General features: G+C 32.7%; 2 protein-coding genes across 2 annotated transcripts; one reads left to right on the plus strand and one right to left on the minus strand.

Moving 5' to 3' along the window:
- LOC105173482 (transcription factor bHLH130-like) lies at positions 7,930-11,603 on the plus strand. Its single transcript, XM_011095234.2, has 6 exons — positions 7,930-8,799; positions 9,483-9,826; positions 9,927-10,103; positions 10,273-10,338; positions 10,603-10,671; positions 10,782-11,603. The coding sequence occupies exons 1-6, from the start codon at positions 8,259-8,261 to the stop codon at positions 10,848-10,850; spliced, it is 1,266 nt and encodes a 421-aa protein (XP_011093536.1). The 5' UTR covers positions 7,930-8,258; the 3' UTR covers positions 10,851-11,603.
- On the minus strand, positions 11,539-12,282 carry LOC105173483 (protein LIM1). The gene is made up of 2 exons (XM_011095235.2): positions 11,904-12,282; positions 11,539-11,736 (listed from the first exon to the last, which is right to left on the minus strand). Exons 1-2 carry the CDS (start codon positions 12,280-12,282, stop codon positions 11,720-11,722), a joined length of 396 nt encoding a protein of 131 aa, XP_011093537.1. The 3' UTR covers positions 11,539-11,719.

Here is a 12,617-nt window from a genome sequence, read left to right on the forward strand (position 1 = left end):
AAATTATAATAATTTGCCAGAATAGTACTCAATTTGAACACCGTAACCTCACTAACATACTAAAAGTCAAGCAAATTTTTAGTTCGTCAAGTATGGGAAAAGTATTATTTTAGTCCGCTAAGTATGTCTAATTTTAATTTTAGTCCGATAACTATGTCCATTTTTGTTTAGGTCCAGTAACTTACGAAATTGCTTACTTTTAGTCCCCTAACAGATTTTCAGACAATTTTACCCCTGCAACTTTTGAAAGGCAATTTTAGTCCATATGCACTCATAGGGGTAAAATTGTTCGAAAATCTGCCAGAGGACTAAAAGTAAGCAATTTCGTAAGTTACTGGACCTAAATAAAAATGGACATAATTATCGGACTAAAATTAAAATTAGACATACTTAGCAGACTAAAATAATACTTTTTCCCGTCAAGTATTGACAAGCCATACAATACCAAACTATAATATTTTGTTAGGACATTACTCAATTCAATCGCCGTAACCCCCACCAACATATAGTAAAAGTTAATCCAATTTTTACTGTGTCAAGCATTTATAAGCCAGACACTACCAAAATATTCATTAGAACATTGCTCAATTCGATCACCATAATCCCACCAACACATATACTAAGTTAAGCAATCTTTACTGCTTCAAATATTTATAAGCCAAACACTGTCAAATTACAATAATTCGTTACAATGTTGCTCAATTTGATCATAGTAATCCTACCAACAATACACTAAATAAAGCCAATTTTCACTGTATTATAAGTCAATCACCGCCAAATCATACTAATTCATTAGGACATTGCTCGATTTGACCACGTAACCCCACCAACATACTAAAAGTTGTGCAATTTTTATTTAATCAAATAATTATAAGTCAGCAGCTGCCAAAAGTATTTATTTTATAAATAATAAATATCTGCTGATGTTATGAAGGAGATGTTTCTAATTGTCCATGATTTTAATTTGGAGTCGCAATCTTGAATTGCGACAGGCTTGTTTTGTTTTAAAAAATTTAATTTTTTAATGAGTCGTTATTTTAAATCACGACTCGTTATATTATTATTAATATATTTTAAAAAATTATATTAATGTAAAAAAGAATTTGATAATAAAAAATTAAATAACTCACTATAATTGCTAGCGATTAAAATCATGTGATAGTCAAAATCGATTCACTAAAAAAAAATTGAATTTCAATACATCATTTGACTTTTAAAGGCTAGTTGACAGAGCTGACCATTATTAAGGACCACTTAATTATACTAATTAATTAAATAAAAAAATTAAATGGTAGAACTAAGCAAGCTTACCAATTAATTACCATTATTAACGTGCAATTAACAATCCTACAATTCAAAGTCAGATAGAGCAGTGAAACAGTTATTCCAGTCAAGAAATTAATAATTATCTTCATTTTGTCTCTTTGTATTTTGTTTTGTTGATTTTCTCTCACCAATAGTTTAATTGGGTTTAATTATTTTATTAATAAGAACAGTAATTACATAATTATGTCAATATTTTAAATAAAATGAGCAATATATCGATTTCAGCAATATAATAATATAACAAAATATAATAAAATGAATTATAATAAACTCATATAGTGTTGGATACTACCCACATATTCAGTGAAATTCGAACCCATATTGTTAAATTTATTCATGAAATCTCAATTTTTACCATTAAGCGGAAACATAATTTGTAAAAATTATCTTTTGCGCCAATCGGCTTAGTGCTGCAACGTCAGTTATAATTTTGAAAAAAAAAATTAATCATATATTAAAAAAGGGGATAATTACACTTCACTGTCCTGAAATTTGGTATAATTATACGTAATCCCCTGTTGTTTGAAAAATTATATGTGGTATTCCTGATATTTGCTTATGTCTAACGCATAAGTCCCTTCATTAGTTAAAACTCACCAAGTTTGCTAGGATTAACAAAAAAAAAATCATATTTACCATATATTGACTTATTATTGATTTATTATAGGTCAAATAAATCTTTTTATGATCAAATTACCTTTATACATCTTTATATGTTAATGCATGTGCGGAGGTATATTTTCACCATTATAAGAGTAATTTAGTCACAAAAGATTTATTTGACCCGTAATAAGTCAATAATTGATGGTAAATATCAATTTTTATTCAATTTTTTTATCAATATCAACAAATTCAAAGAGTTTTTATTAACGGATGGACCTATTTGTTATACAGAAGCAAACTTTTGAGATACTAGATGTAATTTTTCAAACAACAAAAAATTTCTGTGTAATTACACTAAACCTGAAAGAAGGGGAATGTAATTATTCTTAAAAAATTGCCATAAGAAATAATAATCATTATTGCGGACAGTTCTATTTAAAAATAAAGAATTAAACTGATTTGTCAACCGCAAACGCTGTACTTACTTTTCCTACAGCTTACTTTTGAATCATTGCATAATTACTATACCATATGCTCTTAAACAAGCAAGAAAATCACTAAATTAACTTAGATGAATAAGATTAGGGATAATTACACTCTTCTCTCATGATATTTGATATAATTATATGTAGATTTTCTGTAATTTGAAAAATTACATCTAACACCCCTAATGTTTGTTTTTATTTAACAAACAAGTCCCTCCGCTAGACAAATTCACCGAATTTTTGTTGATTGTAACAACAAAAAATTGGAAATATTCAACCCTGATTGATTTATTATTGATTTATTACAGGTCAAATAAATCTTTTTATGATCAAAATACCTTCAAACGTTTTCACACGTTAATGCATGTGGAGGTATATTTCACAATTATAAGGGTAGTTTTTTAGTCCAAAAAAATTAACTCACCTCCAATAACTCAATAATAAGTCAATTTAGGGTAAATATCAATTTTCATTCAATTTTTCTGTCAATATCAACAAATTTAGTGGGTTTTGACTAACTGAGGGACTTCTTTGTTAGATGGAAGTAAACTTCAAGAATGCTAGATGTAATTTTTCAAATCACAGGAGGTTTACATATAACTACACCAAATCTAGGGTAAATATCAATTTTCATTCAATTTTTCTGCTAATATCAACAAATTCAGTGAATTTTGATTAGTTTGGGGGACTTATTTGCTAAATGGAAGCAAATTTCAAGAGTGCTAGATATAATTTTCCAGTTACATATAATTACATAAATCTTAAAAAAGAAAAATGTAATTATCCCATAAAATTATAAAACTTGGAAAAAGAAAGTACATTGAAATAGTTATAATTGACCCTCAAAAGTTGACTTTGCAATTCAAAGCTACGATAAGAAAAAATCAAAAGTCCAAACAAACGAGTTTGGAGCTACTTTGACTTTTAGTCAATTTATTATGTCTGAATATTTTCTATTACACAAGGTTCAATTTTCTGCTGTCATATTAATGAGTAATTGATATGTATTTTTTAAAATTAAAAAATATAAATAAATTAATTTATAATTTAAAAATAAAACCACATACAATACATTTAATCAATAATATAATACGAATATGTGATAAAATATCGTTTATCGAAATCCGTAGAGCGAGTTATGCCCAAACCTCAAGTCTACGACACAGGAAACAAGTTGCATGAAATAGTCAACTCCTATTTTTTTTTTTCAAAAAAATAAATTGGTCAACCCTTCTGCCTTACTACAAATCAAAAGGATGTTAACGAACAAATATATATATATATATATATATATTAAAATTATCACTGATATATGAATGAAGTGGTAAATTTTTTATTTTTTTATTGTAATATTTTTATAATTTTAATAGTGACACTTATTGTATAAAAGTTGTGATTAGGAATAATCAATGACAGAAAAATTGCGACATAAAATTGTTACTACATATAATTATAGCATATGTATACTAAGATCTTAATGTAAATGACAATAGCATGTTCCTACCAATAGGAACGGCTCATAGAAATTACTAATTATTATTTGTGCAAATTGTATATATATTTTTTTATAAAATTAAAATTATTGTCACTTAACATATTTTAGGGTTAAATACACTCCCCGCCCCGCCTCCTCCCAACTGTTTTTGATGTAATATTTATCCCTCTTAAACTAATAAATATAATACCTATAATTTGATTGGACAAAAATATCCCTCATATATTGAATAATTATATTATTCTCAATATATTTTTAATATTTTATACATTAAATTATCTTTTAGATGAAATCTTTTTGTGTATTTATTATACTCATTCATTACTAGAAGTGTCTAACTTTTGGTTAAGCATATACATATATATATATGTATATATATATATATATATATTATCAATTTCTTTTCAAAAGTATAAAATGAATTATTGAGATATTATATTTGTTGTGTATATATTATATATATTAACTTATTACTCCACTTTTAATTTAAATTCTTCACTTATTAAAAATTCTTTTCAGTTGTTAGAAAATAATTTGTAGAGGATTTAATGTGCAAAAATACTAAAAATATAAATTAAGAATAATATAATTATTTAACGCATGAGGGTAATTTTGTCCAATCAAAAAGTAGGTATAACATTTTTTAACTTAGAGAGATAAATACGACATAAAAAATAGTTCAGAAAACAAAATGAAGTTACACTATATTTTATTTTCCAAAGGGTACCAAGATCTCAATTTCTTTATTTTATGTTATTTCCAAAAATTAATTATTTTTATTAAAAGCTAGAAAATAAAAGAGAAAGAAGTATGTTGTGTGTGTGTGTGTGTGAGAGAGAGAGAGAGAGAGTTTTTTTCTTTTTTTAATTAAAAAAAAAAAAAGAAATTATATGTCTACACTTCAATTTTCTTTTTCTTTTTTTTTTTTTCCGGGCTTAGTGGTCTTTTGGATGGGTCAAAGGATATAGATATCGGACACCAACCTTATTGAAAACATAAATTTGTAGACTTATAGTTAAAACAAAGATTATGTTGTCTTTCTTTCTGTATTATGAAATGTTAAGCACTATTATTATTGGCTAATTACAGCTCATCAAAACTCCCCATTTGCCTCTTCTCACTTCCCAAGCAGTCAAGGAACACCCCCCCCCCCCCCCCCCCCCCCCCCCCCCCCCCCCACCCCCCATCCGATGTTCTTTGTATTTCACTCCTTTTCAATATATTAATAGGCACATACCTTTTGACCCCCCAAACATAATAATAATAAGCAATAATTATACTCCCCTCCTCAGTTTTGGGGTTTAGTATGCGTAGATTCTCTATGATTTGAAAAATTATATCTAATACTCTCTAGATTTGTTTTGTCTAATAAGTAAGTCCCTTTGTTATTCAAAGTTCGTCGAATTTACTGATATTAACAAAATAATTAAAAAATAAATATATATGTACTTTCGATTGGCTTATTACTGATTTATTACAGATCAAATAAATATTTTTATGATCAAATTACCCTCATACGTCTTCACGTTTTAATGCATGAGAGGAGATATATTTTCACTGTTGTAAAGGTAATTTAGCCTGATAAAAGTTCTTTGACCTGCAATACGTCAGTAATAAGTCAATCGAGGATAAATATCGATTTTTATTCAGTTTTTTTATTAATATTAGCAATTTGGTGAATTTTGACTAATAGAGACTTATTTGTTAGACGGAAGCAAACTTTAGCAGTTCTTAATGTAATTTCTCAAAGTACAAGAGGCCTATGTGTAATTTTATTAAACTTTCATAAGAGTGGAGTGTAATTATCCCTAATAATACGACATGAAGTTTTGAGAAAAAATCTCACGACTTCCTGTGTCAAGGAACCGCATTATCTTTTCTTGAAAGTTGAGGCGGTCATATTGTTAGAAATTGAGTTTAGTCAAATTATGAACGTGCGTTGAAAAATATGAAAAGCATATAACTATGAGACACAAAATTTATATGATTTGAAAAATTCTCGGACATGCATCCACAATTGTTCAAATTTGTTTTCAATGTTACCCATCAACTATTCACCTTAGAAAACGAAAAGTTCTGACCCTTAACAAAAGAAAATAAAAAAAGAGTTAGTAACAGCCCCGAAACCCCCAACTCGAGTAGGGAGCCAGCTCCCAGCAACCCCTATCAACTCAGCACATAGTTGAATTTGCAGTAGCTAGACTTTAAAATAATATTAAAAAAATCATTTTATCAATTAATAATCTTACTCGAGTTCGAGTGGATTTGGGACTCAGCTAGCCAGCTCCGACACAAACTCAAGACCCATCTCATCCCGATCTTTTTGCCCACCCCGTTATCCATTGTTTGGACTCAAACAGTACCTAAAAAATCCGGTGACCGTGAATTGAAGACAGGGCAGCAGCCCCTCAAATTTGGAAAGAACAAAGACGACGACTTATGCCGTAAGTAAAGGGTTGAATGCTTCAAAGGTTTCAGATAACGTTAACCTGACCCACCCCCCAAAACTACTCAACTCATCAAATGCAAAACCATGTATCCCTCCCACCAAACCATGGACTCCATCCCATTTTTTTTATAATATATTTTAATAAATTAATACTGGTTAAAGACAAGACATCCTCTTTCAGAGGAAAAGGATTATTAATTGGTGTTTTTAATGAGTTGTCTTGTTTGGCTCTGATTTTTATTTTAATGTTTGTTCTTTTATTACTAGGTTTCTCCATTCCACCTCTCGTGTCCCTTTTTTATTCTTATATATACACATACACGTACATACTTCTTAAGGGACATCCCAATATATGAACAATTCAATATTTTATAGTTGAGATGTTGGGTTCTAAATTTATTGGGCACCGTGTGAGTAAGTGCGTGTGTGAATCAAAACATATATATATATATGATTTGTGAATTGATCGGTGTTTTATTGCACAAGGTATATATCGTTTGTTTTGACTGTGTATGAGACTCACGATTTTATCGTGAAAAAATGTCTCGTTAGGAAGAAGACACCGTGGACCTTATAAGACACTTAAGCTTTTAATTTGCAAACTGATATGGGACACTTGTCTACATCATCAGCTCTTCAGATGAGGTACTTGGGACGGTACATCACCTTATTCCCACGTACAGCGCCAAATGATGTGGTAAATTTACAATAAATTTATTGCTATTAATAGTTAAATTATCTCAAATTAGGAGTTGAAATTGAGGACTTGAATGCGATTCTAATCATAGGGAGAGAAAGAAGGCTTGCAATTAAACCAAAAATTATAGCTAGCTATTAGTGAGGTGGACGTTTAGCTTCTTTATACACTTGACATATAAAGCATATGAATCCCTGTAAGCGCCATTATGTAGATATTTACCATAGTTTCTATTTTTATGGTGAAAATAAATTGGGGGTTAAAGTTATAAATTTAGTTATATTGGAAGCTGTGAGTATTTGAATATAAAATAAAAGGTGATAAAAAAAATAAAGTCAAAATATTTGAAAAAAACATCTTAATATTTATAATTTTGTCAATAAATTGTAAATATTGAAAAAAACTATTTATTTAAATTAAATTAATTTAAAAGGTTTAATAAGAAATCATAAAATAAAAATATTTTTTCAATTTATTTTGAATAAAACTCACACATTTATTTTAAACTGTTGCAAATGCATTGTGATCGACCCGTAATAAATAGGAAAAAATGCAATTTACATCCTGTCATATGAAAAATAAAATAATAAAAATTATTCTCTTGTATTAATATAAAACTTTATTTTTTTATTAATTTTTTTTATAGTAATCTATTTGCTCATTTCACGTATAAATTACATTTAACTTGTAATAGATATGATCTGAAACATAAGTGCCTACGACAAGGGTAGTTTCGTCAAGTAAGCGTGAATTGGTTGAGTGATCATGAGATGTGGACCCAATGACGTCGGAAATGGATATGTATGTGTAAAAATGGATAAAACCGAGGGCAGTGTGTGGAAATTCCTGTCAATAAATAGATGGGCTTTCGGGGATTTTCCCATTTCTGGTTTTGCTCAAACAAATACCGCAAAATCTCTTTCCTTCTTTCCAGAAAAATTGTCTCTTCACTCTGTAGATTTCGCACTGCAAAAGCTTGAACCCACGCCTTGTTTTCTGAACCTCGTTTTTCTTTCATTTTTCAAGAAAAAGCTGAAAAGGTAGTTTGCCGCATTCGTCCATCCGCTCTACCTGACTGACACCTTTAAATCCGAGTTTTTCGTTTCGAATCTACCGATTCTTGGAGTCCCATTAATGGGCTGTGCTGATTTTTCTACATAGAGTTGTTTCCTCTTTTTTTTTTTTTTAAGTTTCTGTTTAACTATGTTTAGCTCAGAAGTAATCTCACCGGACATGAGGAGAAGCGGTGGCTTTCTCCACTCGGATCCCAGAAATCAGAGCAATTTCAAGTATGTTTCAGCTGTGGGGGAATTCTCGAAGAGTAGAGAATTCATGGGCTCTGAGTTTTACCAGAATCAGAATCAGCACCACCAAAATCAGGGTGGATTAGCGCGATATCGATCGGCTCCAAGTTCATTTCTAGCGGCCCTTTTGGATTCTACTACTGATAATAGCAGCAGCGGTGATGAATGTGAAGCTTTTTTCTCAGCCTTGATGGACGGGCCTGGTGATCCCAATCAGAAGAATAATGAGAACCAGATGCAGTTTTCCATGAAGCAGGAAGTCGGGTCAGACCTGGAGGCGGAGCCCAGATGTGGAGAAAATGGGCAAGTGACCGGGTACGGGAGTGCGGTGAATGGAGGTGGGGGTGCAGTTGTGGGATCTTATTCTGTCGGCAATGGGAATAAGAGTAATTGCGCCAATCTTGTCAGGCAAAGCAGCTCTCCTGCTGGATTCTTTAATGGTACTATTTAGTTATGTGTTTCTTGAATTTTTCTCATTATAATCTCCTGTAATTTGGTTCTTTTGCTGGCATGGGTTGTTTGATTATGGAAAGATTTGACGCGTTTTGGGGATTGGTATATATGGGGAAAAAGGTCTGTTGCTTTTAGTTGATGAGTTGACTTTGAACTTATTTTCCTAAATATCCCAACTTCAGCCTTTTCTCCCCCAAATAAAATCCCCTTGCGGTAAGAGAGGATATATGAGAAATGTCAACTCCCTTAATATTGTAAATGAGCAAATTTTTTATAGAAAAAAAATAACAATTTACCACGTATCATAGGGGTTGTTTGCATTTTTTCGGCAAAAATCTACAGTGAAAAAAAAAATAGCAAATTAACTTCTATGTAATTTGCTATTTTTTTTATAGGAGGTATTTTCCTCATTTCACATGGGCATTTATCCCCAAATAAAAGTTATTGCAAGCACCTCCTTATAAGCAAAACAAAAATTAGGTGAGAAGAGGTATATAGTTAGTAATCTGCAAAATCCTGTCCGAGTAGATTGAATATGTTGCATTGTAGTATATTTTTGTAGCTTCTTTTTGTGATCTTTCTGATAAAAGTATATGAACCATAGCCTAGTTTCTTGTGGGCTCTGGTAATATTGGGAATGTATTGGTTAAAACTTGTTTTTGGACCTCAGGATTTGGTGTAATGGGAGAGGTAGGAAACTACAGAGTCCACAATCATGCAGAAGCTGGTTCATCAGCCGGTGGTTTGAGCAATCACATGAACTACTCATCCTGTCCATCTTCTAGCTCGATGTTCATGCCTAGTATTCCAGAAACTGATAACGAGAGCTTCGGCAGAAGTACCACTGAAAACGGCCGATTGAGAAATGGTAATAGTGCTAGTTGCGGAGAATACGAACCTGAGCCCTCCCTCCATCATGATTCCTGGAACCAAGCTCCCTTCAACAACAGCTTGAAACGAGACCGAGATGGCCATCCGAAGATGTATTCCGATTTCAGTGGATTGGAAGATCCGGTAGGTGTAAACCGTTTCATTTGACTGCATGCTTCTGGTGTTGTCAACCTATTTTTGATTAGCAACTTTAGTTTTGTTGCTGATGTCCATTTTCTATCAGAATGGAGAAACTAGAAAGAAGCCCCTTGGTTTAGTTCACCATATGAGCTTGCCAAGAACGACCTCAGAAATGGCTGCTGGAGAAAATTACCTACAATTCGGACAAGACACGACAGCTCGATGTCAAGTTCGAGCCAAGAGAGGCTGCGCCACTCATCCAAGAAGTATCGCCGAAAGGGTAAAAGTTCTTGTGCATAACTCAGGGATTTTGTTCATTGTTATCCTGCTTTCGGCCCAAAAAGTTCTTCCCCGCCATTAACAAGACATTCCATATATATATATATACACACATATGGTACTTGAAACTCAAGATTTATGACATGATTGTGTAATATGATGATTTGCAGATGAGAAGAACACGAATTAGTGAGAAAATGAAGAAATTGCAAGATCTTTTCCCGAATATGGATAAGGTAAAAAATTCTAGTCCTGTGTGCTTTCGCTAGTAGATGTTGGGAGTTCATTTTTATTGTTGGATAATTACACCAACACCTCCTGAATTCTGGTCAAATTACAAACATTATCCTTGTTTAAATAATACACAGACACTACCTGTGTAGTTATTCAAGCAGTAGGGTGGTTTTTGTGACATGATGATTGTTGAGGGGTGTATATTTAATTATATTCCCATTCTTTAAACAAAAGTCATTACCCTGATGTCATTCATATTTGGGCAGCAAACAAACACAGCTGAAATGTTAGAGTTGGCAGTTGAGTACATTAAAAACCTCCAGAAACAAGTCCAGGTAATAACACAGATCCATCTCTTTCAACATCAGAAGATTGGGATTCACATGAAACCTACCTCTGAACAACCTCAACTTGCCTCATTATATTTTGCTCCTTTCTTGTGTAGACGCTAACAGACACAAGGGCAAAGTGCGTCTGTTCAAGCAAACTTCAACTAACAAGTCCTACCACATAGTTGTTCCTGGAAAAGCTACTAGGAGTTCGGTAGACGAGACAATTGCTCTATATATACCTTTCGCCTAACAAGCTCATTGCTTGCTTCCACCGAAAGTCGACACGTTTAGCAAGGCCCTTTAGCAAGATAAGTCGTGAAATTTTCTTGCAGAAAAGATGGAAAGTAGCAGGTGTAATCCGTAGTGTATGATCTAAATCGATTTAGTCAATTATGAATAAATTCGTGTATATAAGTGCTTAGTGTAATGTCGGATTGTTTTCAAGGTAATACAAAATTTATTACCTCGAAAATATTGTAGAAGATGGAAATGGTATTTGCCAAGCTCAGCATCATTACCAAATTATATCTCTTCTTTTGGGGCCTTATTGTGCTTATAGTTAGACGTTTTGAAAGTCAAATGTCCAGGTAATCACAACTATTTATGTAAATTCATTTTATATGAGTCCCGCTATACAAAAAAAGGCTGTGATTGTCTCGTAGTTTGCAGTCCTATAATCTTTCAAGAACAACCCATGCAGGTAAGATCTTTAGCTACTACTGATAATTTACATCTTGTATGGTAAATGTCTGTTAATTGTCTGAAACATGATTAGAACAGTAATTGAAGTCATGTATATTGGTGTTGCTTGCAACATCTGCTGCTGCCGAGAGCAAAACTGCTGTAGAGGAACTATTTTGGCTGCAAGAATGACAAAAGAAGACAACAATAACTGGAACAAATCTAAACATGATAAATCAAACTATTACAATTTCCTTAGATATGCTTATTTGACCACATTACAGCTAGCAGTTGCCCATACTACACCCAGGCTCAAGGTTGTAGCCCTACACAGACTTATTCTTGCACTTGTTCCAGGCTCTAAAGCTTCTTATTTTGAAATTTCACCTGCACATGCAAAACATTTGAATTATAAACAGCCCTCAATTTCTACTGATACAACACGGTTGTAGAAGTTGTCATTGGGATTTTTTAAAACTGAGAGATCTTTTTGTTATTATACTTAATTACTGTATAAATAAACGAAACGATCTTGAACAAGGAAGTAGAGTTACATGGTTCAAAGTTGGCAGTGCACTTATCCGGGAGCTGCATGGCCATGCTACGATCAACGCCAGATATAGGGGGGCCGTTGATGAGCACACACAGACAGGGCTGCCCCAGAGCTTTGATTGATGCACAGCAAGCCTCGTTGGGAGGAACAGGGCTGAATGGAGCGACTGCTGCCCGGCAAGGTATGAGCTGAACAAGGGTGGCGAAGAAGGTGCTCCCACAGGGATGGCCCTTGCTTTCCTGCACCAGAGCAGCCATCGCCAGCACAAGCATCAGCAACGTCAAGGTCTTCGATTGAGAAAGCTTCATTATCTTGTTGTAAGGAGTTTGTATCTTGAATCTTGATTGTTTATTTGGATATATAAGGATCTGCAGTGGCATGGGGGTGGGGGTGTGTGATTTTTGGTGCTTCTGTCCTAACTCTATGTCACAGTTGATTCATGTCAGTTGTAAGTCCCCAGTCTGTTGCTGGACTTGTGAAAAGTTGACATGATTTCATTCATGACCTTCCCACTTATTTACTGGTTTTGGAGAACTAGAATTCACCTATATTTCTCTTACACCAGTCTCATAGATATTAGACTCAGTATAGAATACATCAGATAGTCAAACGGTTAATACACACCTCATTTTTTACAGTGAACAAGGACAGATCCAAAAATGAAAGTTTGAAGAGGTCGAAAAAATATACTTCGACATTGGGATCATATAGCCAC

Source organism: Sesamum indicum, linkage group LG11 (assembly GCF_000512975.1).
Source record: "Sesamum indicum cultivar Zhongzhi No. 13 linkage group LG11, S_indicum_v1.0, whole genome shotgun sequence".
Lineage (NCBI taxonomy): Eukaryota > Viridiplantae > Streptophyta > Magnoliopsida > Lamiales > Pedaliaceae > Sesamum > Sesamum indicum.

Coding starts and splice junctions, on each gene's coding strand:
- LOC105173482 (XM_011095234.2), top strand. CDS start 8,259: ATGTTTAGCTCAGAAGTAATCTCACCGGACATGAGGAGAAGCGGTGGC. Junction 8,800..9,482: donor TCCTGCTGGATTCTTTAATG/GTACTATTTAGT, acceptor TTTGGACCTCAG/GATTTGGTGTAATGGGAGAG. Junction 10,104..10,272: donor CAAGAAGTATCGCCGAAAGG/GTAAAAGTTCTT, acceptor GATGATTTGCAG/ATGAGAAGAACACGAATTAG.
- LOC105173483 (XM_011095235.2), bottom strand. CDS start 12,282: ATGCCACTGCAGATCCTTATATATCCAAATAAACAATCAAGATTCAAG.